Source organism: Buteo buteo, chromosome 15, assembly GCF_964188355.1.
Source record: "Buteo buteo chromosome 15, bButBut1.hap1.1, whole genome shotgun sequence".
Classification (NCBI taxonomy): domain Eukaryota; kingdom Metazoa; phylum Chordata; class Aves; order Accipitriformes; family Accipitridae; genus Buteo; species Buteo buteo.
Genome location: NC_134185.1, coordinates 17,733,433 through 17,749,571, shown reverse-complemented (window position 1 = coordinate 17,749,571; position 16,139 = coordinate 17,733,433). Strand labels below are relative to the sequence as shown.

Below are 16,139 nucleotides of genomic sequence, written 5' to 3'. Positions count from 1 at the left end.
TGACCCTACTCCAGAACTACATTTCCATGACATTTTCCGCTGCAGGGCTGAGTGTCCATCTTTGGCTGAGTACTGCTTTAGTCAGTGTTTATTTTTCTTTGTTCCATTTCTATTCCATATTCTTCCTTGCCATATACCATTTGTTATTGACATCACATTTAACTTTTATTTTAAAATTCTCTTCCTCTACAGTATCTAAAGGTTTCCCAGTACTTCACCCATATATGAAGGCTGTATTATTTGTTTCTTAACCTTCATTATCTTAATCTCCAGTAACAGCACAGGAGCTCACTGACATCACTTTCTATTTTTTCTCTGACTATGCATGTTATAGAGAATATAACATAAGAATGGCCATAAAGTAGCATGGAAAACAACCATTTTTCCAACACACACTACCTGTATCCAACACAGTTCAATAGCCAAAATCTAAGGGAAAGGAAAAGAAAACAAGAGAAACATGGAATAATTCTTACTCTGATTTCTCCTGCTTTTCATATTTACTTCGGGTCTCTCAGAGTCAGAAGTAGCAATAAGGTCCAGTGGAGACCTTTCTTCCTTAAACATATGTAATTGCTGAGGGGGCGGGAACCAGAGCACTCCTTGGCAATGAATTACATCATTTTCTTCTTTGTTATTCATACTTCCTTTCATTGTTTTTAACAACCTACCTGAAAATATATCAATTACAATATTCTTTTATAAAAAAATTAATAACCATTTGTTCGTCAACTTTCTCTGTTTTTCATCATTTTCTAGATTTCTAGAAAGAGTATCTTCAAATAACAATATATATATATAGTTTTATCAGTTCCTTTCCTAAGAATGTGTTGTATTAAAAAAAGGTGATGCTTAAACTAGCTCTAAAAGAGTCCTACCAACTGCCATGTGCATTTTCAAATTCTTAATAAAATCTCTTGTCATGAAAGATAGGTTTATACCTACATTAATTCTGATAAAGAAAAAGGTAAAATGAATGTCTTGAATCACATAAGCCCAGTGCAGGGAAACAGACACTGATATCATCATGTGAAGTTATAGTTATGCCTGACGCCCATTACTTCAGACATTTGCAGCACATTAATTTAAGACTTTTTTTTTTTAAATGGAACTTAAGTCCATTTGAAAAGTTTTGTCTCACTTACTGTTTGTATGACTGACCACAGTGTTTGCATAAGACAAAAAAAAAAAAAAAAAGTAAAATATTTGGTTGCTACTGAAAGATTATTTAAAAAAAAATTTATATATACTGCAAGCAAGATAATGCCATTAAAAAAAAAAAAAGGCTAGCACTTCTTTTATAGAAGTTGTTTTAATATTAGTCCTGGTTCTGAAATAACCTTTGTGTTCAAAACCTCTTGCCTGTGATGTAAATCAACCTAAATGAGTTTCTTAAAAATCTATCTGAAATTCTGTTGAAAGGTAACTAATTTCCAAGGAATATAAAAAATTTAATTAAGATAACTAATGATAAAACATGAGCTAAAGATATTTTAAAAAGCAAAAGCACTCTAATCCTCTGCACTTCCAGCTCACTATGACTGCAAACATAAAATATTGTACTTGGGGTGTTTCAGAACTCATAAGGCATCTGAAAATCTCAGTGTACTCATGTCCTTTGCCAGCCCTGGTGGAAAATCCTTTTGTATAACAGCACAATAATCTTCACCAACTGCAAAATATTTCATTAACACCTAGACTAGCCCCTTCCATTTTTCCTCTCAATTTGCTTAATATAAACAGCTCAACTATCTTTAGGATGACACCAAAGCCAATATTTTCTTTTGTCCAGTGGTTTTATTTTCTGCCAAAGTAGGCAAAATGAGCTTCCATGGATTACTTCAGCTTCAGAGCTAAATGAACTCTAAAACATAAGCTAATATTTAGTCACTTCCTTCAGTTTCTTGGTTTTTAAAATTATGGTTCAGCAGGAAGATTCATGGAAGTAAAATCCCTTCTGGCTTTCCACCTATTAACTGTATTTGTGAAGTTATCCACGTTGGTAAGCTTTTGTGGAAATTGTGCCTAATCAGGTGTGGAAGCAATGGAGACTCTTCTGTCTCCTCAGGAGTTCCCCTAATTGCTCAGCAAAGAACAACACGCTGATCCTCAGCATATCACAGCTCCTTACCATGAAGGCCCAGAAAATCTACCTAAAGGTTTGTTGCAGTGCTGTAGTTTTAGGCAACCCAGCTAAGAAGAAATTAAACTGCAGCAGAAATTGACTTTAATGCGATCTACTGATTTACAGTACTGCTAGTCGTACCCAGTAATACTGGCATAATTACCTCCTCTTAGAACAGTAGTGAAAGTAAGTTGTTACGGGTCTCGCACAGAGGCAGATCCACTCTCTAAATGAACATTTCCCTTATCCTAAGAATATTGCTCCATGGCAAATTGAGTTGACGTGTTAACAAGTACCATTTCCACGTTCTTAGCAGCTGGGGGAGGGGAGTGGGTGTTGAATGCGTAAGAGCATGTATATATCCATAGCTTCATTCACAGAATTTAGTTTTTCTTTCTTTGGGTAGCAAATCCTGAAGTGTTCTCTTTTTTCTCCCGTCATGACTATGCTTGACTTTGTGTGGGTTTTGCTGAATTTCATAGCTTTTCTTGAAAATTTTTTGTTTTCATGACCACTTTGAAAATATTCATGAAGATCACACTACATGAGAACAGATTCTGCCACCTTCACAGCTCTTTGCTATCCCATGCTCACACGACTTGTCAGGAAGCAGATGGATAGTCCTTATGAGTCCTTCCATCAAAGACCCCTGATGCACCCTCAGGCAATTTTCCTGGTTTATGTTAAAGACAACTCCAGCATAGGTGACATACTTCCACTTTTTTTTTCTTTTTCTTTTTATTCCCCCCCTGCATTTGGACCGCCACAGCAGGAAAACGTATGTACATGCACACATACACGCAGGGCTGTACTTGTAAGAGTATTGCTGCCTAGTTCCTTTGTTCAAGTCACAAAGACACTGTGTCACTCTGAAATCACTGACAAAAAAATAAGATAAGTAATAAAGGGACTTATCAAAAGTCCAATAATCTATTGTTAATATGAATTAGTGAAAATACTGCTGTTTACTTTTGTAAGTATATAACCAGAGCGGAGCAGATGACAAAGAGCTTTTAATTTTCTGTCCTTCTAACCATCAGATGGGTTCTGATGAGTAAGAAATGAGTACAGAGTACAACTCCAAAGTAGAAAGGATTTTTTTGAATGGTCTGTGGTAACAGGGGAAAAAAAGGCTTCCAAAAACATGTGTTGCAACTTCCTTACAAACTAGAAGATGACAGTCAGGAGAGTAAAGGAAATCAATGTGAACAGAGCTCCTGTGCCCACAAGACAGCTAGACACAACAGTTTTATCCAACTCAAGCATCTTCCCATGAATGAAGAGTGAAAAATGCTCTGAAAAGCAACGCACATTGTTTATATGAGAATATGGTACAGCCTTACCTTGAGTTCCAACAAATGCAATGTTTAAGGAATGTTAATGATCCCAAAATGATACAAGTGCATAGCTAAATTTGAAATCTGCAATGTCTAGACACAAAAGGTCACACAAATGGGTAACACTGAAGATACAGTGACTAGCTAATGTTGATTTGATCTTTAAATGTGATTTTTCATTGTTTAGGTAGGTTTGAAAAGACATTAGGAAATCTGATTTAATGCATTTTTGGACACATTTTTCTTAGCCATATCACAGTCACACAGTAAGTTTCTGCAGGCATATTGAATGTCGTGAATGATAGAGTCTGCCAAGATCTGAAGAGATAAGCCTTAATAACAGTCATATTTTATAGTCTTTCCTTCTCAAGGACATCCAGACAAATACATACAGCAGTACTGAAAGGAAGTCACATGTATCTTTCACAAATTTCCATTTTCTTCCCTCAGCTGCTTACAGATGAGGCCTGCACAGGGCTTACCACTTCCCCCGAACTGACCCTGCGTATGTTTCCTTCAAGGCTAAGAAAAGATCAAATCTGGGCATAAACAGATTATTTAACTATGTTTCTGTTCTTTATGTAAACATTATACTTGATATCCAATAACAAGCAAAGGGATATAACTGAGTACTTGTTTAGTTTACAAAAATAAAACTACACTTTATTTTTTGTGTTATTGCATCATTTTGCCAAGTATTGTCTTTATACTTGGGTTTGAGTGACCAAAAATCTTACTATTTGCATGGTTGTATATGGTCTTTGTAGGTAAGCAGTGCAGCTGGTTTTTTTTTTCATTAACCCCTCTCAATTCCTTTGTGTTGTTTGTTCATGACTGACGGCCTTTAATTCATCTGCATTGTTATTCTCAAACCACCTCCATCCTGCCTATCATTTTTGGTTTGTTGTTGTTTTTTTTTTCTCTCCACAAACAGCTAAAGAGAATAGTGTAGTCAGGGATACCTAGAAGTATGTCTACGTAGTTCAGTGTCTAAAATAGACCAGGACCTCAAGGTATGAAGGCGAGCACCAAAAAACTAGCCAAAAAACCTACACTGCTCTGAAAATGGACTGACTCAAAAGCATAGTTGTTAAAAATTAGCAAGACACACTCCCTCAGTACTTAATGTATCTTCTTTTAAATGGAAGAATTCCACATTTGCCATCAATTTAGCTATGACTAGTCACTGGCCTTACATTTCCATTTTGCACAGTAATCTTCTCAAATACCAGCTTCAGTGAGTGAAATACCAAAAGCTTATTGTTATATGGACTAGAAAGAAGCATATATGGGTGCCATATAACACCAGAAAGACCAGCTCTTTCCAAGAAATAATTATTTTTTTTTAATGCATAATTATTAACTGGAAAAGGTAGCTGGTTTAGGGTCCTTTTTCAATTTGAATAAAAATATTTTTTTAAGTATAGTAAGCCATGAAAACTGTAAACGTTGAGCAGTAAAAATCAGATAAGCAATAACGTTACAAATTAGGTTCCCTAAGGTTCAGTCCTGATATTGGTCCTTGTTAAGTGGCACAGTATGAAGCAAGAATAATGAATTTTAATGTAATACTTGAATGCATGCTGAGAATTTCTTAAAGGTTCTTTATGATTTTTTTTTTTAATTTCAGTTATTGAAATGCGTAAAATGCAAACATACGTGTTCCCATTAACAAATATAAAACCAAAAATTACTATGATGAAGCATTTTAAAAGAAAACTAATTTCCCTGATTTAGGGTACTCTGTATGATTTTAATTTCCCTAATGTATCTTTTTACCTAATTCCTTAATGAATCAGCAACATGCAATTTCTTTTAAAGATTTCCTGCCTTGTAGGATAAATGTTGCAGAATAACAATTAAGTTATTGCTTTAGAAAATACTTTCCTCTTACAGAATATGTAATCTTCATGTTCTTTACTGTTATTTACATATACTTCTACATAGCACAATGTTTCTGATTGTGTTGCAGTGTTTGATCAGTGAAACAAGTTGTATTGCTACTACTGAACTGCAGTATTTTTAACCAATGAGCATACCCTTTCCAACTTAGTACATTGCTAAATATCGTTAATGTCAGTAAGTGAATGACAAACTTAGGTGTAAAAAAATGTAGTGTGATTTTAAAAAATAATTGGGGAAAAATTGTCAAGGAAAGACAGGTCTGGAATGAGATCCTTAGCTAATGTAAACCAGCACAGATGGCTTGACTGGAAGAGCACTGTGTCATTCAATGTTGCTATGGACCTAATCATGCATCTTAGGAAGATTACTCTATCATCAACTCATCCAGGCAATGACTATACCTAGGATAAACAGATAAATTTCCATGGACTTTAACATAATTATTTAGTTTTAGCATTAGAAAGATCTAAAGCATTCTTTTTCTAAAGAGTATCCTACCATTTACAGCTCTGATTCTTCTTTCATTTTGTACTAACATAAGCCACCAACCTGAATGGAAAGTTAGAGAAGGATCAGACCTAAAGTATACTACAAGTTATCTTATTTCAATATTTAATCCATAAATTGTAGTTGTGAATAATTACATACAAGAAACTCTGAAGTACACACAGATTTCATATCATCTGTGGTATAAAAATAAAAACACACTAACACACATTAACTTAGAACTAAACTATCAAGGACTGTATTTCTCTGACAACCTAGGTAGTTGGTATTGACCGATGATCGAGCACCGATTCTGAAAATATAGGTAGGAATAGAAGGTTTAATTGGTCTCCCAGTAAAATAACTGCTTTCTTCAAGGTTTTACAATGTGAACTATTGAGGCAGGACTTAAAATATTTGCTTACATGCTTAAAAAAAAAAAGTGAAAGTCATAAATTTGACCATTGTGAGCTATGAGACTCAGGTTTTCTTGTAAATGTTTCATGCTTACTAGTGTAATTATTTTTATTATGGACTGTTCAGTAAGTCATGTCCTAACGTGCAACTTTTAAATAGCAGCATAAATATGACCTGATTGATGCAGCTGATGTATGTTTAGCTCCTGACCTGATTGAAATAACTGGTATATATTTAGCTCCTGGAGAGGGACAAAAGCCCAGGTGGATGGCAAGTTCAATTATAAAGTAATCCTTAATAAATTTACCCAGATTATTACCTATTAAGGGTGTATATGCACATGAATGAGCATTTTAATAAAAGCATTTTAAATTCAGTATCAGTTACCTTATGACAAAAACCACTTTAAAGTAATAGCTATTTTTATATTCAGAGAAACGTGACACTTAATTTGAAATATTTTACTGGAGATACAGAAAGAGCTAAATGTGAAGATGGCACGCTCTTCCAAAGCTGAATTAGTTCTGCATCTTTTGAAGCAAGCTTGATAAACTTCACTCAGACTTCTGTAGAGTAAGTAATCAGTTAAATATATATGTTCACAAACAAGTCCTTATTTACAGGACTGATTATGATTACCTATTGTGAAAACAAGCACTGCTCATTTGCTGGTGAGTTTTTAGAAGAATGAATGAGCAGTTTCTGTTTCAGGATTTTTTTTGTATTTTGGTATCAGGAACAAGCTGTTGATCCATTAATGTATTTATCTTTCCCTTTTAAATTTCTGAGAAATTGAGTTCAGTATGTGGTAATAAACCTCAAAACCTGGGAAGAAAACAAAAATCCCTACTCAATTCACTTTCTCTTCCTCCATATTGCTGATGCCATGAAAGTCATGGTTCATCTAGCCTAACTTTTGCCATGTAAGAGTTATCCAGCCTAAGCCAACCTTGTCTAATCCTTCTGCCTCATTCACTCTCCAAATACTGCAGAGGAGGCCTAAGACTGGGCTTGGACTAGAAGTTTAGTTTTTAGACAGAGATGAGGCCTTTCAGATTTTCTTAAATTTTTGTCCATTTTCCCCAGAAAGTTAGAAAAGCAAAGACTTTCCAAAAAGGATCAGAAAAATAACATTCAAACATACATTCCTCTTTTGGAGACGTAAGTAATCATTTTCTATTTCAGCTATTAAAAAAAAAAAACAAGGAAAAAGAGGAAGCGAGGGAAGGGATCAAATGATTCAAGGTGCAAAAGTATTTTTTTAAAAAAAAAAAGCATTGTTCCTTCAAAAGTATTTTGCCCACCCATGAAGCAACATTACTTTTTCCATTCATCCGTAAAAATACACCACAGATCATTTAGTACTTTAAGATTCAGGTACACACATTGAAATCAGATGACTGTTTATATAATTAAGAAACATCAGAGACACCCAGTAAAATATTAAGATAGAAGAAGATAAATAAAACCCCATCATACACTGAATTAAAAAAAACTCATCAAGTCTCCTGAACAACAGTTCTTGACAGCATAGTAAGTAAGCTTTCCCTGGACTGTTCTTCTGTCAGAGTGTTACTGAGCCTAATACAAAAATTAGTGACTCTAACGATCAGGGGGGGTTCCATGCTGAAATATTGACATTTTCAGCATTCCTCGTTCAACTGACTTTTAAATCCCAGAAACCATCTTCTTGAAAAAATGAGTTTTTAAAGAGTTTGGGAATGGAAATACAAATGTAATAAATAGACATTCAACTAATGTGAATGAATGTATTTCCCCAAATATAAAGACGAAATTCTGTGAGACCCATAAATGAATTAACCTTCTGATGCGATGATAACAAAACATTGTTATCTAAGGACAAACATTGTTATCTAAGCACTACAGCGTAGCTGTGCTTTAAACTACCCCTACTGTAGCCACCAGTCACAATACTATCAAGGAAACTGTTTTTCTATACCCCAGGCAGAAACACCTAGAAATTGAAACACTTTTAAAATATATTATCTAAAAATGTGTATTTCATTTGAAAGATACATCAAACAAAGCTACTGAACACATTCCTAGTTGAGTTATTGTATTTCAGCAGCATTTTGGAAAGACTACACAAGAAAAATATTCAAGGAAATCTGAATCCAGGCTGATCCAAATCACTTGCAAATTCTGATCCAAGTATATCTTTGCAGGAAATGTAAAAAGAGCAGTCTTGAGCACCACACCCATAGGTCACTTCTAATTTTTGCCCAAAGGAAAAAATGCTTTGTGGGTTTAATTCATTAAGAATTACTTTTTAATGAAATTAAGGATACATTTTTTGAGCTTCTCTTTAGTGTTTTACATAGTATTCCAATACCATCTAGTTTATCCAGAGCTGGCTGAGCTCCAGTAATGGAATAATGATCTTTACATGTTTGTTCTGTACTCTTTGCTTTACTGAAAGCTTTGGCTGTTTAAGTTGAAGGCACTATATAAACCTAAGACAATTATTACTGTATAATAAAGGAGCCGAAAGACTGGGGGGGAGGGGGCCAAAATTGTAAGTATTAATATGACAGTGGTCTTTGATTCCCTATATTCCAATTCAGATGTGACAGCATAAGGACATTATGTTATCTTATTGTTTAATCTAATCTTCCAACAAACATTACAGCATAACATTATAAAAAGCCTATTTGGGAAACATTAATTTGCCTTGCAGATTGAGGAGTATGGAAATAAGGCACCTTCTAGTTTCTCTTTTGCATTATTGACAGAACTTCTAGTAATTGTTCCTCTGGAAGAGATTAAAGAGGGTGAAGGTTAAAACTCAGAAACAGACAAGGTAAATATATTTAAGTAGGGGGAAAAGACCTGGTATTGTTTGCAATGACTACGAAATATTTGGTTTATTTTTTTCTAAATCGAGGGGATTTTCTCTTGTATAAAATACATTTTTAAAAAAAATCTCTAATATTTCAGTTTAGAAAAATCTCTTTTTCTCTGGTTTCTTATCTCCGGTGACAGAAACCATTTCATTCAGCAACCACATTTAAATAGGAGGTATTACTTGAACTTCACATCACTTCAAAAGACAAGTAGCAGTCAGTAAGAAGCGAGTTATACTTCTCAGCATCCAATCTATCGGACAATTGTGTGAAAATCATTTTACAAGGCTATTGGTGTTCCAAACACGGGGTGAAAGGATCTGGGGATATTCCAGAAAGCCCATACGGATGAAAGCTTTCTTAACCTACGTTAAATCTTGATAATGCAATAATGAGTCTTTTAAAAGGATAATTCTAATTCCCCTATCTAGTGCAATAAAGACTGTATACAGCTAATCTGCTTTGCCCTTTCAATTAAACTCGTCCAGGACGTTCTATGTAGTCAGCACCCTGAATGAGTCATTAAAATTCTCGTTCTGTAAGAGTTGTGTGCAGCGCACCGTTGTTTCTAAATTCCATTAAATCCAAATGGTCTTTATCGCCCCATGACCACTGTGACTTCAATCAGCCAATTTAATTACCTTACAAAATTGTCAGCAGAAGCAGCAAAGAAAAACAGGAAGGGCTGTGACGTTATCAAATTGAAATCTTCCTCTGTGCTGTTTCATCTAGACCAGTCAATAACAATGCTTCTCACCTCCTTGCTGCCTTCCCGAGGCTCTTAACCTTACTCTGCTTTCAAAGATTTCTGTTGTTGTTTATAAGAGTGATTTTGAACTCCTCTCCGCGAGGACGTTAACACATATTGAAAGCTCGTCCTTGGCAGTAAAATTTTCATTGGCTCTAAATACTGGAATTACCAAGCCACGGACCTCTAGGGGCTGCCACAACAAGTGTTTATTTTGCAGATTTTCATGGCACTCTAGATCTGAAGGCAGACTGCCTTCCCCACTAAAGCCAGATACGTACATTTTCTGATTTCTCTCTTAAATACAGGCAGAAAGGTTACCTCCTTCCACTAAAAGGGTGTCAGTGCAAAATCCAAAGGAGAGAAAGCGCCCATCCAGGAGAGCTAATGCAGGTCTAGTCCAGGAAAACTCTCCTTGATTGCCCAGCAGGTAGTTTTCACTTGAACTCTTTATCTCATACCCTTTTGCACAGAGCTGACTCTCACTGCTGTCCATGACATTGCTGGTTCAAAATGCTACTATGTTAAAATGGTCACCTGAATCCCAGAAACGTGTTGTTTCACACCCGCTGGCACAAGCAGTGGACGCAATGAGCCAACCTCTTCTCTGGTTTTGCCATGCTCGCTGTCATAAAAACAATTATATAGAGGCAAATTCAATCTGTTTGAGCCAAAGGAGCTCAGCTAAGAAGTATGTCAGATGAAAACCGTGCTAAATCTTCACAGAGGATGACTCCAGAGTATAGTAATTCCCCTCCCCAGGTTCCCACAATGGAGCTGAAAAATCAGGTGTTTTTTGTCTTAAGTCCCAAAGATTACATTATCACATACAGCTTTGGTTTGCTATTATTATTATTATTATTTTATGGAGGGCAATGGGAAAGTGCTAGGCTTTGTAAGAGTTTGGTGTGGGGGTTTCGTTGGGGAGGGATGGGGGGAAGTCAGTAGCAGGAAATGTTTCTAGTAAGGGTTCAACACTCTCCCTTCATTCCTTGAAAAGCGTTCTCCTCTCTCTCTTGGCTTTCTTTTGCTTTTAAGCTGGAAGAAGACACCCAGCCACCCACCATTCCCTTATAGTTCATTGTAACTCACACCATTTGGCTCCCTTCCTCGTCTGCTTGAAGTTAGGCAACTGCAAAGCAACAAAAAGTCGAGACTGCAGACACGGGCCTTTGCTTTTCATTACTCTTCTTTTTGAATGTGCTGAAGAAAACAAACTATCTCACAAAGTGGGGAAACAGTTATCAGGCCAGTGGCCCCCCTGCGGTGAAGGTCTTTAGCCTTTCACCACACTTTCACGAATAATGAGACACCTGGGAGAGAGTGAGAAAACGCAAAGGCCAAGGCTTTCCCCTTCCAGCCACCGGTCCCTCTTCACACCTTTGCTGTGGGAAAGACGAATTGCTCTCGGCGGCAGAGACAAGGCCCGAAACAGGCGAATTAAATAAAGGAGGGTATTTGAGAGTGCTCTAAATTTTAAAGAGCTGACATTTGTGCCCCGTGGAGGAATAGGTAAGGAAAGAGAGGTTCGAAACAGCCCGGGCTCTTGCTGCCTTGGGCAAGGGAAGGGGCGGGTTTCAGAAAACACAGGTGAGCAGTTACTGGTGATTAACAGCTCTTAATGGCTTGTTAATTCAGCCTTCCGAGGCAAAGTGCTGGGCTGTCCCGGGGGAGGTAAAGGCAAAAAAGCGAGGGGCTGGGGCCGTGCCCAGCGGTCGGGAGCGGAGAGGCGGCTCGGCTGGGCTGTGGCTCTGCCGGGCTACCTGGTGTTTCTGGGGGGCCGCTGCCCGGGGTCTGCTCTTTACACCGGAGCAGTGAATCGGAGAGCCACGAACCGTGACCCCCCCAACCCGGAACGGTTCTGCCGGCGGTCACGTATTTTGGCTTTCGTACGGTGCCAAGAGATAAGGCAAAGGTTTCCATCACACTTAGCACAGCGGAGAGACAAATGCTCGGCTGCTGCTTTTCTCCCTCGTCAAGCTGAGACCCGTCCTTTTATCGGCAGCAATGGCTTAGGACTATTCCCGTTTGAAATCCTCGAGTACCGTGGGCACAAGCCTCCTCCCCAGCGTTTCCTGGGCTTGCTGAGGGGAAGCCACGGAAAAAGGGCAAGGCAGGGAGCTTGGCCCCGTGCCCCATGAAGCAAGGTGTCATTTAGGAAGGGCGCCTGGTGTGATGCCCAAATACCACGTTGCCCTGCCCCAGCAGCGGCAGCAGGCGGCCGCCCGGCTGCCTGAGTGAGTGCCGCCGGGGGGGGAACGATGCCATCGCGCCAGCCCCCCCCCCCCCCCGCGTTTGCTCTACGAGGCGCAAGCAAAAATAACCCCCCGCATTGCACAGATAACCCAGGCGGCTTGACGTCCCTGGGTGGTTGCTAAAAGGTAGCTGGAGAGCGAGAAAGAGAGAGAGAAAGGACACGCCGGCTAGTCCCAACAATGAGAGGAGCCGTGGGAAGGACAATGCGAATCCACGGTGGTTAATTTGCACGGGAGGAATGAGGGGGCTGGAGCTCTGGCAGGCTTCAAGCTCTCCCCTGTTGCCATAGCGCTGCTGGCTGAGGAAGAAGAGCGGGGGCTGGCGGGCTGGCTTCTGGAGGGAATCTCCTCGGCTCTCGTTTCTCCTCGGGAAGGACCCCACGGGAAGGCACCGGCATCCCGTCCTCCTGGTCGCAAGGACATCCCAAAGGGACAGATAGCACGGGAACCCGGACGGGGCGGCGGGGAATTGCCCTCTCAGAACTAACCAAAGCTTTTCCACAGCTCACTCCCTGCTCCTTCCCTCCTGCCCGCCATGCCCTACACAGAGGCAGACATGTCAGCCTCTGGGGAAGGAGCTGGAGTTCTCTGGCGGTCAGAGTCACTCCACACCGGGATTAGGCTAAATCCAGGCTCCCTAAAACAGACATGTGCAACAGGCCCGGCTGAGCAGGGCAAAAGTCGTCCTCTCTCTCTCTTACGTCTAACATTTCCCATACTAAAATAAACTAACCAGCTGCTCCCTACCTACTTCTAAGCCTCGGAGATGGGTTGGCGGCAATTCTTCTGAAAGACGAGAAAAAACACGCGGTGATTCAGAAGCGGACTTATCATACATACTTCGCTGCTGCAAACAGTGGAGCGAGCCCAACCTGTTCACCGCCGGTGTGGCCAGGAGGCAGTTGGGAAGGGAAGTTAGCCCAGGAAAATACAGGCGTCCACCACCATGTCCCTGGCCGCCGGAGTCCCGCTGCACCACCCTTCGGTCTCGGGATTGTTTGTTACTCTAATCCTTACCAAAACGCTGCTCTCCGGGGCTCGCTCTATAGGTACCCTGGAGTAACTATTCAGAGAGAATGCGACCCGAAAGGAGGAAAGCTCACCTCTTGCTAGCGGTGTGGCCCGGAAGATGTTTGTGTACACAGCTACCCTTGAAAGTAATTCAGACTCCTAGACACCGACCCTCGGCACCGGTTGTGAATTCCGGTTCGTGGAAGGACAGACAGCCGGACAGTGCCAGTTCACAGGCAGTCCTAGCGCTAGTCTCACGGCCGTGACTATGGATCAAACCGAATGCAAAAGAAACCCCGCAATGGTATCCCGACCCGTTTAGCCATGTCCAAAGAAACAAGCATTCCTGAAGACGGTTGCTAAGAGCAACGTGCCTTAAGCACCACCTTTGGACCAGATGGAAGCAGAAAATAAGTACTACCAGGAATTCAGCACACGAGATGGGTAACAGCCGGGTGACTTTTTAATCATTACCCACCTTCCGTTCCACATAAAAGTACGTGCGGGGGGGAGGGGGGGGGGAGTGTTGAGGATTTTAAAATCAGATACAAACCAAGGCACTACTCCCAGGCAAAGACGGGAGCTTTCTGTGCCCCACGGGAATGGATGTAGCGGCTGCTCCAGCTTACCGCGGCCAGCACGAACTCGGGAGATCCGCTCCTCCTCCCTCCAGCCGTGCTCTCGGTAGGCAAGGAGGATGGATGCCTCTTGCCTGGGGAAGCAACTTTCGGGCTGCCCCCTCCGCGGCTCGCCTGCGGGGCCCGGGCGGCCAGGAGGGCGCGGAGGCGGGCGCGGAGCTCCCGCCGCGGCTCGCCCCGGAGGACTTCTCCGGGCCGCACAGCCCCCCTCGGACCCGCGGTTAAGTTTCGGCTCCGTCCTGCCCTTCCTCACAGCGAAACTTCTATAGGGGACGCAGCGGCTGAAAGGTCTCCCTCGCTTGTTCGCTAATACACACGTACACAGGCGCGCGTACACAGGGCAGAGCTGTTAAGGTTAAGTTTCATGGTCCAGCTGGGTAGTCTTTAAACTGTAAAACCGCTCCTTGAAATTTCATTCTGATCTATGACTTTTCTCTCTCGCTCGCTTTTTTTTTTTTTTTTTTTTTTTTTTCCGGGGGCGGGGGGAACTCGTACAACTTTCCTCGCATAGAAAAGCTGTGGTTTTGAAACGTATCGCAAAGGCTTTTTCAGGACCACCGCCCGAGACAGAAATCCTCTCTTCTCTAATCCTAAACGCCACCGAAGAGGCAAGCGACTAGGCAAACGCTTCAAGAGAAATCAGCGCAAAGGTCTCCCATTCAGCGTCGCGCCCACACGGGATGGGCTCGGGTGGACCAGAGGCGGGCGGCCGAAACTTAACAACTAGTTGACAGATTTTTAACTGATCAAGCACCGTGTTAGCCACGCTTTCCACTACTATGGAAACAAAAAAGGTACATTACGAGAAAGCCACGCAAGCTGCGCAGAGCCTTAGGCAAACGCATTTGCCAGTCATTTTTCTCCCTATTGTTATTATAATTATCGTCATCATCGTGCCGTTACTACGGCTACAATGAGCTGCAGCGACAGAAAAAACACATAGCAATTCACCCTTCCGGATGCAAAATAAAGAGGGACTTCGGTGCCTGACTCCGGTAGCACGTCCCAGCTCTCCCCCAGCACCCCCTTCTGAGTCAATCCTACGCATATCGCATTCAGGCTTAAATACACAATGAAAAAAGTGTCGGGAAATCTTACCAAATCTTAATACATGTGTGGTTCCTTGAGAATATCCAATCCACAGTAAGCAAAGAAGGAGTCTAATGGTGCATCTGAAGACTGGATTAGTTACAATAGGGGAAATAATCTTCATGATGTTTCTATGCACACACGCGCTGCCTCACTTCCCCCTTCTAAGCCGTCAGGTTTCCCGGTAGGGTGAGAATGAGGATACGTAAACTGATGGCCCTCAGACACGATCACGGCATGGTCACAGAGAGAGGAGAGAGTCTACGCTTCCCAAACCATTAGCAATCCCTGCATGTTCTTCATTCACTGCGCCAAGGAGCAACCTTCAACTGCAAGGAATGGTGGGACATCCATGTTAGTCGGGGGAGAATCCTTGAGAAATCCACACACACACAATGTCCAGCCGGGTAAACCTGGGAGGCGAGAAAGGAGGAAAATCAATAGATAATCCAGCTCGAGAAATCGCTGAGGTATCGCCACATAGCGAGAGTCAATGAGCACCAGCCGTTTCACTGGCGAAGCTTTTGCCGTGCTCCCATTCTACTGCACTGCTGCACAGCTTCTGACGCGAAGCCAAGATTAAGTGAGAGAAATTGAGATAGCTCTTCTCTTCTTAAGGCTGCCTGCCAGACAGCCTTCCCAAATTCTATTATGCAACCGATCTGATCGCCCAGCGTTGTCGGAGGAAAAACAGCTCGGGTTTATTTACATGCTTCTAATTGTTATTAGTATTTCAGTTGTTCCGAACAATAGCTATAAGGGTCTGTAGCGGGGGGGGGGCGGGGGGCTAGCTGTAGGGGAGAAGGGAATCGGGTGTGTAAAAATCAATTCATGCATTTTAATAGCTGACTGCCTGGGTCGAAATCACTTAGCGTTAGAGTTGTGAAAAAGAAGGCTGACAATAAAGTCATGCAGGTTATCAGAGTAACGCTTAGGCTAAAAAAAAAAAAAAACATTATATTTACATTCACTAACTGTTACTCACGTTAATGCATGAAATAGGGTAAATGCGATGGCTTGTATACTGAGTGTGCTTAGGAACTTGCTCCGGACCCAGTGATTATGGAGCACCAGCCTGCTTTTGCGAGGTAAACAGGAATCGGCAGCGCTAGAACAGCCTTGTTGAATGCACAGACCTGTTTCGCTCAACTTGCTTGAAATTGCAATGCTGCTTAAAAGACAGTAACTTGGGGATTTACTAGTTTATGTTTTGCACTTCATTCTGCCACTGTCTTATTTTGCACTCTGCTTTCCTTTCACTTTA

General features: G+C 41.1%; 1 protein-coding gene across 1 annotated transcript in view; it reads right to left on the bottom strand.

The window, feature by feature from the left end:
• The window catches only part of GRIK2 (glutamate ionotropic receptor kainate type subunit 2), a 415,252-nt gene extending 400,163 nt beyond the window's left edge, over window positions 1–15,089 (bottom strand). The window contains exon 1 of the mRNA XM_075046677.1: window positions 14,885–15,089. Coding sequence (XP_074902778.1) covers window positions 14,885–14,999 — 115 coding nt within the window. The 5' untranslated portion in view covers window positions 15,000–15,089. The remainder of the gene's footprint in view (window positions 1–14,884) is intronic.
• Window positions 15,090–16,139: the final 1,050 nt, after the last annotated feature.